Genomic DNA, 13,891 nt, shown 5'->3' with positions numbered 1-13,891 from the left:
TTTTTTTTTTTTTTTTTGGTTTTGCCAGACAGAGTTTCTTTGTATAGCCCTGGCTGTCCTGGAACTCACTTTGTGTTTGAGGCTGGCCTCGAACTCAGAAATCCACCTGCCTCTGCCTCCCAAGTGCTGGGATTAAAGACCTACTGCCTTTTCTTGTGTTGTGTAAGAAAGCTCAATGTAGAACATGATAGTTTATTTATTTCTACCTCAGGGGATACTGTTTGCTTGCTAAATTTACCTCATATGGTGTGATTTTAATTTCTCAAACATTAAAGGAGGCCATTAGATTATTGGATAGACACAATGTACTCATTTCTTTAGAATTCTTGCTACATCATATAACATGTCATATTAGAGATCCAATATTTAGTAGAATAAAATATTCTACTTAAATAAAAGATTTCAGAATAATTGAAAACTTTAAAAGGTACATATTAAAATACTTATTTAAATGTATCATCCAAATCTGGCCATAATTAGTCACCAGTAATCAATGCAATCTATGTATGCTTACTTGCAAGAGTGACAGAAATTTTACCATGAGTTTGCAAAAGACATCTGTATTGGCACTGTTCTAAACACCGTGTTAAAGTGGCATGCTTCATAACATAATAGTCGCAGACAAAAATCTGTCCAACTTGCATATCTCACCTAAATGAAAAATGACATGGTAGACTACACATGGGATAAATGCATTTTGTAATCATGCAAATGACTTATTTCAGGGAATATCCCTATTTTTAAAAATCAGGATTTTAAATCATCATGGTGTTTGATGAATAAGGATTGTCAAATAACCATTTTAAAAATACCCTCCCTGTGTCTTTTGTGATGGAGCTGGGGATTGAGTCCAGGAACTCATGTTAGCTCAGCAAGCACTCTACCCCACAGACCCTGTACCCAACCAATGCTTGAAATATTCACTGCTTAAGAACTTATATAATCAGGTTCTATAATATTGAAAGAAATTATTAGTTTTTCATCACAATAAGCCATTGTTTGGGTGGACAGCTTTCACTCTAGGAGAAAGTATTCATCTGAAATGTAGATGCAAGATGGAAATAGAAGTCAATATTGAGAACTTCTAAGCCCATGAAACTTACAACTTCCCTAATAAAAAGACACAACAAATATTCCCAAACACTAGTATATAAATATTAAAATTAAGATGAAAACAATGCAAAACAAAGTCAAGACAATCAAATGATAAATAAAAACAGAAATAAGAATATTTCTCTTACATGCAATGGATAATGCATAGAATGACCAGCCCCAAACAGCATGCAGGGAGGAGCCATTATCAGGAGCAATTGACAATATGCAGATCATGTCCCAATCCAACATATAAAGACAGAGAAGAAAAGGAAATCATAAAAGAAAATTGTCAATGCATCACTTGTATTTGTAAATGGCAACCTGGCAGAGCATTGTTTTTAGAAATATCCATTAAAATTATACAAACTAGAAAATTAAAGAAACAGTCTTTTTATGAGAAAACACCAACAAGGACCTGAAGAAATCAATTAGTGTGATGGACTCTGGAAGACCATCATAAGAACATCAAACATCTAGTACTTCTCTTCAGCATGAGTTTCAACTAGCATAATTACCAAGGACAGTATTGATGTTAACAAATTTTAAATTTGTAACAATTATGACTCAGTAGTAATATACCTAAGAGTTCAAAAATATTTTCCTGATTAAAAAGTCTCATGTGGTTGCTAGTTTGCCATTTAGAATTTGCTTAAATAAAAAGAAAATCATTATTTAAGTTGGTTGGTTTTAAATATTTAATAATATTTACATGCAATATTTATAGTTGTGGTAAAAATAAAATTCACCAAAAGGCACATAACAGCAAAAATTATAAGATATTCAAAAAGGAATATTCAAGCAGAGGAACAAAATTGTTTCCTAGGTGAGACAGGTATGTGTGTCATGGCAACTGCTTCAGGAACCATATGCAGCAACACAAGACTCAGAGGACCATGGGATTCTAGCTGTGGGAGAGAACCAAAGCTTCCACCAGTCTACAGCCTTACTTTGGACAGATGGGAAGCTTGAAAACTCACTGAAGCCTATTTTCAATGAGAACTTTCTGGGGCACGGTATTTCACTGTGAGTATTTAATTTCCCAGGTGCGGTGCAGAAAGAGAATCAGTTCACCTCCCTGATTTTCAGATGAAAACACTGGTGTCCAACAGGGTATTATGTACTGATCAAAGATAAAACATTGCTAACCAATAGAACCAGATTATAACTTAGTCCCACCAATCCATACTAAAGATCACTTAATGAAATGTTGCCTCTTCAGTAAAATTCTACCACATGTGTTAAAGGAAGTGATAGGCTTACCACTCAAGACCTACAATGATGCTAAATTTTCTCTAACATTTTGTATCTCTATGAATAAGTTATAGAAAAATCCTCCTGTGCTGAATATCTTGTACATATATAAGTAAACAACATAGAAAAGGGGTCTTAGAATATTTTTCCAAAAAGCCAAAAGTTAATACTTTAGATTCCCAAATTTGAACATTTTCAATTAGGTAAGGAAAGATTCTCAAACTTTTAATCATAAACAAAACAATTATTATTATTATTATTACAGGATACACTTAATTTTATTTTACGTGTGTATGTGCTTTGTCTGCATGTGTTTCTGAGCACTGTGTTTATGCATTGCCCAAAGAAACAAGAAAAGGCGTTGGATCCACTGGAATAGGAATTAATGATGCCTGTGAGCCACCATGTGGGACCTGGGAACCACACTTAAGTCACTGGGAAGAGCAACCAGAGCTCAGCCTTTGTGACATCTCTCCAGCACCCAAAACTCAATTTTTAGAAATTAAAAACAAAACAAAGACAATTGCGCTAAAAGTTCTCATTCATGGGAATCACAACATAAGAATCATGACTTCATTTGCACTTAGAAATTAATTTTACAAGCAAACTGTTAGGAAAACATGGATATGATATTAATTTCACCAAATTTAATAACAAATTTGCTCAGGAGCCATTTCATTCTGATTACTCTGATTAACATTATTAGATAAACTTCCTTAGCCATCTCTCAGCCAGCACAACCCTTTACCATAATTAACAAGCTTTGCTCCAGCTCACTTGAAAGGGAAGCTCATTTCTGCTTCATGCTCTAGAAGCTTAGTGTCGGGAAAGACACCTTGATTGGTAAGCTTTAAGAATAGAAGCTTGGGCCCAACTCTGATTTAGCCAATTTGAAAGCACCCCTGTCTACCTTCAGTCACCGTTACCTGAACGTTGGGTCTCCTTTTCCTTAAATTAATTGTCGGTATACCTACACCAATAGGCTGAAGCAACAGAAAAATGGAGTTCATTATCCTACATAGTAATGTAAGAATTCTATCGTCCAGTCAACTCTAGTCAGCTCTTTTCCTTGACAAGAAACAGAACAAATGATACACTCACAACTCAAAATATTTGTCCCATAGAGTCCATGACAACAAAGCAAAACAAGACACTAACAAAAACCAAAACTATTAACGGTAGTAAAAATAATTTTTTTAAAGAACATGTTTATTTTTTTCCTGGATTTTTCCTTAAGAATCTAAAAATTGGAGCGTAGAAGGGATAGTTTGTACTAGATAAATTTTCTTGGCTGAAACAAAAAAGATGATGAAATAAATATTGTTGAAATGTGCATTATACAAATAAATATAACACTGGAAAAGCCCCTGCAAAGTTTTTGTTGTTTTGTTGTTGTTTTTAGCTTCTTTTGTAGCAAGCCTGCCTTGGGGATGGGGTTGTAGAAGAAGGCTGGGCCTCCTTGGGCCTATGGAGACAACAGCTTACAATGGGATTAGTGCCTATATAAAGGAAGTCTGAGAGTCTCCTCTTGGCTCCTCCTACCATGTGATATTAGAGGAAAAAATTGTCTACTGAGGAGGATCATACACTGAACCCACCCATGCCTTAGTCCTTAGTCCTACACTTCTGAGCTGCTCCCCCACCCCCGCACAAGATGTAAAATATGTTTTATTGTTTAGAAGTCTACACTTTTTAAAGAAATTTGCCATAGCCGTCTGAATGGACTGTAACAAACACATCAGGATATTACAAAATCTTGCACATTTGAAATGTGACCTTTTGTTACCTGAAAGAATTAAGTCACTGAAATTATGCTAAAGAAGAATTTAACCATAATGCTAAATTTATTTGATTATTGATTTCTTGAACATCAATTATACATGATTTTCTATACAATTATTTATTTATCAGATATCATATCTAAAAAACTACTCTGGTTATTTTAATGAGAAATAAAAACCCATGTAGAAAAATCAGAATAGATAATTCACTATTTGTTGAAATGTGGTCATGGAGTGATTTTTTTTTTAAAATGAAAATTCCATAGAAAAAATACACAAAATATTTGTGACTCATTTACTTACTAATATTCTGAAGCAAACCTGTGGAGCTATCTATTAAGTACAAAACTATACTGAGATATTTTGTAATAATATAGTAACAGGAACAAACATTGACTTTGTAACACTTGCATGTGTTATTATTTCAGCTTATTAAATAATTATGCACACTAGAGAGGGAACTTTCTTTCTTTCAAATATATTGATGGATTGCTGGTGAGAGAATTAAAGTAACTTTGACTATCCACTAATATTCTGGTCCTTCTTATGTGTCAGATGTTCTCTGGAGCAATGGCCTCTTAGAGCTTTAAATTAGCAAGTGAGATGCATGGAAATGAGGTTTAAACGTGATGATGGCTGTCCTGAGAGAAGTAGGTAAGCTAACTTGGTAAGAGAAAATGAAGAATCCTGTCAGACTTTCATATGTTGTCATCAGTAACCTTATAATCTCTTAACAGAGGCACAGGGTACTGTTCTTTTGTCTTTAATGTTGCAAATAGAATTTGCAAGTTACAATCCCATTAACGTTAGTGAGTAATTATATCAACCATTAGTAAATAGGAACAAATTATATACATACCTTTGGCTGAAGATTTGGATGCAATAAGACATAGCCATTAGGATCAATTGCAAAATAGTAGCCATTGGGACAGAGCTGAAAAAACAAAACAAAACAAAACAAACAAACAAAAAAAACCAGTAAAAACGCTTAGAGGTTCCTAGGTCACAATTAGAAATCCATATTAAATGTTTTAATAGATATTCAGTACAAGTTTTGTAGCACACTGTAGAAACAAAACATGGGCTCTTTACATTTTTAAAATGCTCTTGAACTCTTTTGGGAGATTAGCCACATGCAATTGTGGCTCCTTGTAGTATGTTAATTTCAGCCCCCAAAATTGATTGCAAGCGAATCCCCATATCCACAGGTAAGACACTGAGGGACCCTGCACCCAGCTGGGCAGGGCAGACAGAGGTGAGACTTGTAGGATTCCCATGGGGGGACTGAAGGAGAAGAAAGAAGATCAACCAAGCCTGGAAAAGGTGAGGAAAGATTCTATGCCTGAGAATGTGTGGGACAGAGAGCATAGCTGCCATGTAGGAGCCAGGGAAGAGCGACCCCAAGAGGGACCCCAACTGGTCCAGGGCAGCAAAGATAGAATATAGGATTTAGTAAGTAATAACGTGGAATATCAGAGGAGGGTAGATTAGCAGTGGCACAGTCATTGAGCTGTTTAAGGCATATAAAAATATAAAGGCTATGTGTATGTGTCTTTCATTCAAGAACCATGAACACTGGGGTGGTAATGAGAAACGTGCTGCCACCAGGATCATTTTGAGTAATTAATTGCGTACTGCACCACATACATTTGTACTCAAGTGGTTTGTGGCCAAACTGCATAGGCACATACTTTTGAAATAGGAAGCCTTAGGCAAAGAATAATTTGCAGCTTACTGTAAAACGTGGTGTCAATCTCTTGATATCTTCCAGAGACACATCAACGCCCATCACACCAAGAATCAGCTGGTTCTAAAAGAAGATGGAAAAGTTAGTGCATTTTATACCAGAATGTGTTCTACAGAAATGCATATTCAGTCTTACACACACACACACACACACACACACACACACACACACACAGAGGAGATGATACTTTTGATGTCAATTTACAAGGACTCTCAGATTTGACTGTTTCCCACAACTTCATCATCCCCATTACTAACTTATATAAAACATTAATGACTAAAGCTAAATCATAAAAAAAAAGAAAATTCTATTCAAGAAAAGAGTCGCATCAATAACTATGGTCTGCTGCTTTTAACCAATCCTATGCTGAATAAAACCAATAAATAAAAACAATCTCACAGATAAGCCATACTAAAAATTTAAAACATGATAAGGAAGGACATAAATTTTTACAACATTATAAATTTCAGTATTTAGGCCTCACGAATATTTAAGATGTCAATGGTCCCTAAAGTGAAAACCAATGCTTTGTAGAACTTCAGTTGTAAAATGAAGCAGTTAACTGAAACTTATTAAAACTAAACAAACAGGGCTAGAGAGATGGCTCAGTGGTTAAGGGCATGACTGTTATTCCAGAGGTCTCAAGTTCAATTCCCAGTAACCACTTAGTGGCTCACAACCATTGTAATGGGATCCAATGCTCTCTTCTGGTGTGTCTGAGGAAAGCAACAGTGTATTCACATACACTAGATAGATAAATAAACAAATAAACAAATAAGTAAATAAGTAAATAAATAAATAAATATTTTTTAAAACTAAACAAACAATGCTTTAATACAACAGACTTCACTGAACCCCAAACTAGAAATAAGTATTTCTTTAATCCACCAATATAGCCTGCATTATATATAACCTGTTAGTAGTAAAAATAATTTCTTTAAACTATGTAACTTTATTTAAATTCAGAAGTATTTAATACATATTAGACATATGTATGAATCACATTCAATAATTAGTGACTACTTTCCAGTAGAGAGCTCCTGTTGCACTGATAATATTACCAGAGCCATAAAAAAAATGAGAATTTTTTCAGACTAATTTTTTTATTGAGCTGTAAAAATAAGGAAAGAAGGAACTTATTAGATCCTTAGGTTATTACAGAAAAGCTTTAACTTGAGAATTCAAAAACAAGGATTCAGTAATCTATCCGCATCAGACTCAAAGAGAACATGTCTTGGGTTTTGTATTTTTACTCCTGAAGTCCAAAAATAACTGAAGCATATTTTAAAAAGTGGGTTCAGGACACTACTATCCACCTATCATGTCATTACTTGCAGTCTGAGTTTCTGTTCCCATCAGGTCACAGTTAGAGCAACTGAAGCTGAGCCCTGACTCTAAGGCCACCAGGATTTGACCTTCACTTCCCTTTTCCCAGGTGGTTATCACATGGACAGCTGCTACCCCTGACCTCTCACCTTACAAGACAATTCCATCGTATGCATCTCCATATAGAGATATCTTATCCACATGGGGCTCCTACGTCACAGCTTATCATTTAGTATTATTAATTTTATCAATGAACTTTTTACCTTCAAGTTTGTCTTATTTTCAGATTGGCCAGTGACGTTGAAGACCGGTAGAGTTCCAGTAATGACAAGTCCCAGTTCCTAAAAATAGACAGAGAAAGAAAGGCCAATGAAAGCAACATGTTGCACTTCGTACTTCGTACTGCATTAGCCTTTGAAGCTGGAAACTTCACTCTACAATTATCTCGCTAAGAGTCACAAAAAGCTTCAAAGTACTTCTGAATATCTTTGAAATTTTTTTAAAAAAGAATAAATGAAATTTTCTTAGAAATAAGTACTATTAAAAAAAAGAAATAAATACTATTAAACAGTTTTGAATTATGCAACATCTAATAAGTATTGAGGAAAAAAAAACTACTTAGGCAAATGTAACAGTGACATTGTAATACTAATGGTCACATTTACATTTCTTCCACAGTGATAGTTCACTTAGTATCAGGTGCCTCCATGTAAGACTAGCATTGAAAGCCAGTTTGCTGAAATTTATTTTCCGTAGCTTCATTCACAAATTGTATGCGTGTCATGTTATATCACAAACATCTAGCTGAGTGTTATGCTACAGAGAAGAAATGTACTATCGGTAATCCATTTCCAGATAATTCTAGGTGAGTACTCTGGTGTTTAACTATTACTTTTAAATGATCCTCAAATGACTTTTATTTTAGCAACCAGACCACAAAGTATCTTCTTTGCTCCAAGCACTGTGCACACTTTCTACAGAATACAATGATAAAAAAGTTGGGAGTTCCTGCCTCCTCATTTTGAATATTCCATTTCTTCCTTTCTCCCTTAATATGTGAAGAGTGTCACTTCATTTTCCCATAAAACAATCTCACCACAACACAGCCCGACTTCAGTTTCTTGCCGATAGCCTGGGTCTGCAACGTTGACCCTGTGCTGGTATTATCTCTTCGGTGCACCCAGTGGTCCTACATTCGAGAATGTACTGTTTCCTGAGGTCTCAGCCTCCCTGTGCATTATGGAAACATGACTTGTGCGACCTTCAACTGAACTGTCTCTTTTTCAGCCACCCCCTGCTCTAACTCCAAATGTACAACTTCCTTTTTAAAGTGTCACAGATCTTTGAATTCTTCACATCACTGTAGTTATTAAATTTGTTCTTTAAATACTATATGTTCCCTTCCTGATAAACTGCTGATTTGACTGAAGTGTACTTTGAGTCCCTGGCATTTAGTGATGCGTCTCTTGCTTCTTGCTTTTCAACCAGTACAAACAATGTTCTCTGCCCATCTAACTCGCATATTTCCCCCAACCCCCTTTTAACATCTTGTTTCAGCTTGTAAAGCAGAACGCTGAGAATCCGCATTTCCTCCAGATGTTCGTGTTATCAGTGAGAAGCTTGCCAGCAACGCAGACACTCTGCTTGATGAACTTCTGGTCATAGGAAATTCAGCAGGGCCTAACTATAGACTCCTCCTATCATGTTTAGTCTGTGATGGATTTGAACAACTGAAACATCTTGGTCATGGCTAGAGATGACTATGTGACCTTAAGTAAATAAGGAATGTCAAGAAGGAACACTGGACAGTCATTTTCTGTGGCTTGAGGTAAGCAAGCTTCTCTTTATCTTTCTTACCATGCCAGACTGCTGTTAATAGTCCCTATTTTCTCTCTAACTTCCTGTATGTGTTTATTTTTGCAAGTACCAAGTGATAAGTCATTTCTAAGAGGTTGTATTTCGTCCTTCGGGTTCATTACTGCACTTAGAGAAGTAGCAAGGGCATAGAACTGGTCTCTATGTAGGGAAAAGGGCATTACTGATTCAGCATTTGCCTTCAGCTCTGTATTTAGACTCTCAAGTATAATTACTTTGATAAGTGACTAAAAAGTCTTCAAATTTAGATTTGGTGAAACAATCTTAGGTATTGTAAGTTTTAATGAATAGTGCCATAAAGAAAAAAAATAAATTAAAACAGGATTTTCCAGCTTCTCTCATAATTGACAACTCAGGCTAGATAATTTTGCCCTATGTGGGAAATGGGGTCCTATCAGTGATAAAACACTGGCAGCTCTCTGCACCACTCAGTGCTTGACAAAAATGTTCAGGTGACATAGATAGGAAAAAAGAACCCCCAGTAGAAAATTACTACTTAAACCATGATAGAATGCTGTTGTAAGATGGTGACTTTGCTATAGACAACCTAACATGTGTATGCTCTCTCACAGCAGGGTTGTGACCTTAGTGACAGACCGCCACAAGCCTGTCTGAATCTGAACTCAGAGCCAGGGAGTTCAAAATATGGAGTTTTTGTTGAACTCATATAATGTTCAGCATTATTTTACATTAAAAAATCAAAACGTTACAGACATTCCCATACGTTCAACATTTTAGACTGGAAAACTGGTATTTTTAGTGGCTCAAGAACACTCTAAAATTTTACATGTATGGTTTTATACTGATGCAAATCTAGGGTTGTCTAAACACTTTCTAAAAACATCTGAGAAGGTTTCAAAGAAAGGAACTTTAAGAACGATTCAGTGATGAGAAAATGAAGATGTCACCGAGAGCAAAGGCAAGTCAGTTAGGTACCCTTGTCATAACAGCTTGGGTTGAGAGTCCCATTCCCTTACCAGGGCATCCAAATACACATTTGTCCATTGAACTTGCTTCGCTTTGTCACCGGCTAAAACCATTGGTCTTCCCAGAACATCTAGATATTCCTATTTATGCAAAAGAAAGGTTGTAAAACGTGAACAAAACAAACAGACAAAGAAACCCAGACACTCTTTTTAAAAATAACCTTCAAAAGAAAAGTTGAAAATTGAAAATAATTCTGGCACCAAATTATGAAGAGTATGTTTTTTACTTAGGGTGCTCTGCATTCTTGACCTAGCTAGTTTCTTAAATGGAATATCTATAGACACTGGGTCAATAATATATCTCCTCTTGTTTTGTTTTTTCTATTACCAATCAGAACATTGTTTCTAAAAGTACTGCCAATGAGAAATGAAACATATTCCTTATGAGTTGCTTTCCATGTTGATCTGAACTATTTAAGGCTCTGTGATTTATGTGTGAAATTGCACAAATTTGAAATGATAAAGCAGCTGCATACTTGCTTTCATATAACAGATTGTTTGGATGAAATTCAAAACTGCATTTAAACATTTCCAAAAAAAAAAAAAAAAAAAAAGTAAGTGAAACACGTGCCAAGTCCAGACAGCAGAGTCGCATGCACTGCTGTTTTGTCTCAGAAGTCACTGAGCTCGGCGTGCACTGCCATGGAGAACACACTAAGTAAGTTACATTTTAACAACTATTTTGTTCATTTCTCCTGGTGTTCCAAATTGAAGGATGATCTTTAAATCAGAACTTACAAATATTTCAAAATGATAAATATTTAAATTAAAGTGGCTGAACTCTACAAAATGCCATGTCACCAGTAGGCTCCCATCTTTCCCCACAGTGAATGGTGCTGGAAAGACATCTTACTGTAGGTTTATTTAAGTAAATATGTACATAGACCTGTCCCAATCTGTGGAAAGAACTCACGTCCTATCTTGAGCTTACATCTCTCTCCCAGAATAATTACTGTTTAATTATCAGTATGGCTGAGAAAGTCATGCAATTTAGAATTGAATTTAAAAAATTACATGAGATTATTACTAAATTTTATTTTTATCTATTTTCTACGACATTTTTAAAGCCTAAGAATAACAGCCTATCTTATACATGTATTCACCTGGGTTTTAAATGTTTAAGGATCTAAAACCAATAAATACCACATTAGCCAGCCTTGCATGCAAATGTATATACCATAAATCATTTTTCTAGCTTTACTTATTTTCTTTAAATTGAACTCGTTTAAATCAGGGACATATCTTTTTATTTTCAGGAAAGTAATCTTAAACTGTGAAAAACTTATAAAAGTTTTAAATAACCATACCTGAGTATTGATTCTTATTGCACCAATGGAGGGAATCTCATAATAGTAACCTAAAATGCATATACATTCATAAATATATCATTCATATATATATTCATAAATATATCATTCATAATACAGACCCACAAAATAGGTTTTTTTGTTTGTTTGTTTTTTGGGGTTTTGTTTTGTTTTGTTTTTTTGTTTGTTTTTTTTGTTTGTTTTGTTTTTTCAAGACAAGGTTTCTCTGTATAGCCTTGGCTGTCCTGGGACTCACTTTGTAGGCCAGGCTGGCCTTGAACTCAGAAATCCGCCTGCCTCTGCCTCCCAAGTGCTGGGATTAAAGGCATATGCCACCACGCCTGGCCAGTTTTGTTTCTTAAAGGAGGAATCAATAACTTTCATTTTAACTTAAGCACATAAATAAATAATATAAAGTATTTATATTAAAATATAAATATAACTATTATAGTCAGAACAATATTGAGTAATGAATATTGTCAACAACCTTAGAGAATTTATAATAAAATTTGCTATGTTTCTAAGAAGTATAGGATAACTACTGTCCTCTACAAAGCAGCAAGGAAGCTACAGCTATTAAAGTATTTTCACTAGATAAAGTATTTTAAAGGTACAGATAGATACATAATTACTAAATGCATACATTTTCCAAAATACAAGTTTTAAAATGTATCCAGATTTTCTTTTCTGTTGTAAAATAATCAGTTTATTCTTCAAAATACTTCCTTTTCTCTGAGTACAAAGAAAATAGTTCACTGCATAAAATTTGAATATTGAGAAAAATATGAGATGGTTTTCAAAAAGAGTAATTCAGTCAGTCAAAGGAAAAAATATGCACAAATCTGCTATATGTCATTAAGTATCATTCCCCCTTTCACCAGTTCACAATATTAGGATCAGATGTTCAAGTGTATTCTAATGCAGGGTTAATCTCCAAGTCAGTCCTATGTTCTTTTCTTTAAAAAGCAAGTTCTGAATCTAATTCGTATTACATACCTTTTAAAGTTTCTACTTTACATTGTTTTAAATGTGACTAAAGATATGATAGTTTTCAAAGTATTTTATCTTCTAAGAAAATATCCTCAAGAGAAACATATCTGTTACCTTTATTTTCACAAGCCATCCACTGAATAGGTCCTCTGTCATAATTATGTTGACCGACGGAAAATGTAAACACACGGACCTAAAAAAGTTGAAAAACCGAGTGAGTAAAACCCAACTGAACAGCAAAAACAGATTGCCGAAGCAGAAACAATTAAAAGCTCAATCAGGCAGTGAAATTAATAAAACAAGACACACACTGGAACTGTGAAAGACTTGAGGAGGCACTAACAGGAAACTATGCGTCCACCCTGAGCACAGATTCCCAATGGCTCAGTGGTTTTAGCATCATGGCGTCCCTCACGCATCAAATCTCCAAGCTCAGTGCATGGACGGCGATGGTGATCTCCTTGGTGACCAGCTTCTCCCGCAGGGCAACTCAAGTCTGTTTCCACCTGGTTAAACATATCACCCGCCCATCAATCACAGTCGAAACATTTCTCTATCACATAGGCAGGTGGTGATGCCAAGTTTGAGATATCTGAGACTATGATTTCCTGTCACTTATTTACTGGTAAAGATGGCTGCCTTATGCGGCTATTTGTTTTGCTTCTTTTATAACTCTGTGGGATGGCCACATGCATGCGTGCATGGTGAGAAGGTGTGCCATGCACCTGTGTGCACATCCGCGCGGTGGCCAGAAGTTGGCATCAAGCGTCTTCTTTAGTTCTCCACCTTCATTTTAGTGATGGGGGTCTCTCCCTGAACCCTTAGTTCACTGATTCACTAGACTGACTGACTGTTCATCACGTCCCCCTACCCCTGCCCCAAGAAATCCTTCCTCCTCCTCCTCCTCCTCCTCCTCCTCCTCCTTCTCCCAAGCCTGCGGTTACCTGCAGGTACGTGCTATCCCCTGCTTTTTAAGTAGGCACTCGGTATCTGAACTCAGATCCCCATGTTTGATCGTAAGACATGACCAAAACGGAGCCATCTCCGCAGCTCTGACAAACAGTTTCTTTTCTGTTTTGTTTGGCACAAGGTCTCGAGCACAAATCTCAAAATACTTATTTTCACTCATATTTCTTCCTCCTACTGGTCTAGGCCATAGATGTTATAACATTCTGTGCTGTAAAATGCATGCTTTGGACGGTGCTGTTTCATATGTGACATTTTATCTGAGCCACCGTCACCCAGGTTTGCTTCAGCTAGCAATGTGTAGACATCATATGGTGGATACACTCATTTACTCTGTTCATTTAGAGACAGAGCTATACTACATAATCTAGTCTGGTCTCAAATTTGCCATGGGCCTGTCTCAGTTTCAAGTCTTTAAGTGCTGCCTCAGTTTCAAGGTCCTGTGTCAAGTCTGGTCCATTGAGTCCTGGCTTGCTGAATTTTAGTCACTTAAAAATTATATGGCATAGATAAGGCCTAGAAGAGACGAGCGCCCTCTCCCTCTTGCCTGATCTTACTCCCTTCAGA

General features: G+C 35.9%; 1 protein-coding gene across 4 annotated transcripts in view; it reads right to left on the bottom strand.

Moving 5' to 3' along the window:
- Nucleotides 1-13,891, bottom strand: part of Cacna2d1 (calcium voltage-gated channel auxiliary subunit alpha2delta 1) — a 419,594-nt gene that overhangs the window by 46,409 nt on the left and 359,294 nt on the right. For all 4 annotated transcript variants that reach the window (XM_021163867.1, XM_021163869.1, XM_021163868.1 and 1 more), the window contains exons 13-18: nt 12,473-12,551; nt 11,369-11,418; nt 10,053-10,142; nt 7,464-7,541; nt 5,863-5,937; nt 4,987-5,061 (exon numbers count right to left, since the gene is read on the bottom strand). In XM_021163867.1, the coding sequence (XP_021019526.1) occupies nt 4,987-5,061; nt 5,863-5,937; nt 7,464-7,541; nt 10,053-10,142; nt 11,369-11,418; nt 12,473-12,551 (447 nt within the window). The remainder of the gene's footprint in view (nt 1-4,986; nt 5,062-5,862; nt 5,938-7,463; nt 7,542-10,052; nt 10,143-11,368; nt 11,419-12,472; nt 12,552-13,891) is intronic.

This window comes from Mus caroli, chromosome 5, assembly GCF_900094665.2.
Source record: "Mus caroli chromosome 5, CAROLI_EIJ_v1.1, whole genome shotgun sequence".
NCBI classification, from domain to species: domain Eukaryota; kingdom Metazoa; phylum Chordata; class Mammalia; order Rodentia; family Muridae; genus Mus; species Mus caroli.
The sequence above is the reverse complement of the archived record's forward strand: the minus strand, read 5'-3'. Positions and strand labels throughout refer to the sequence as shown.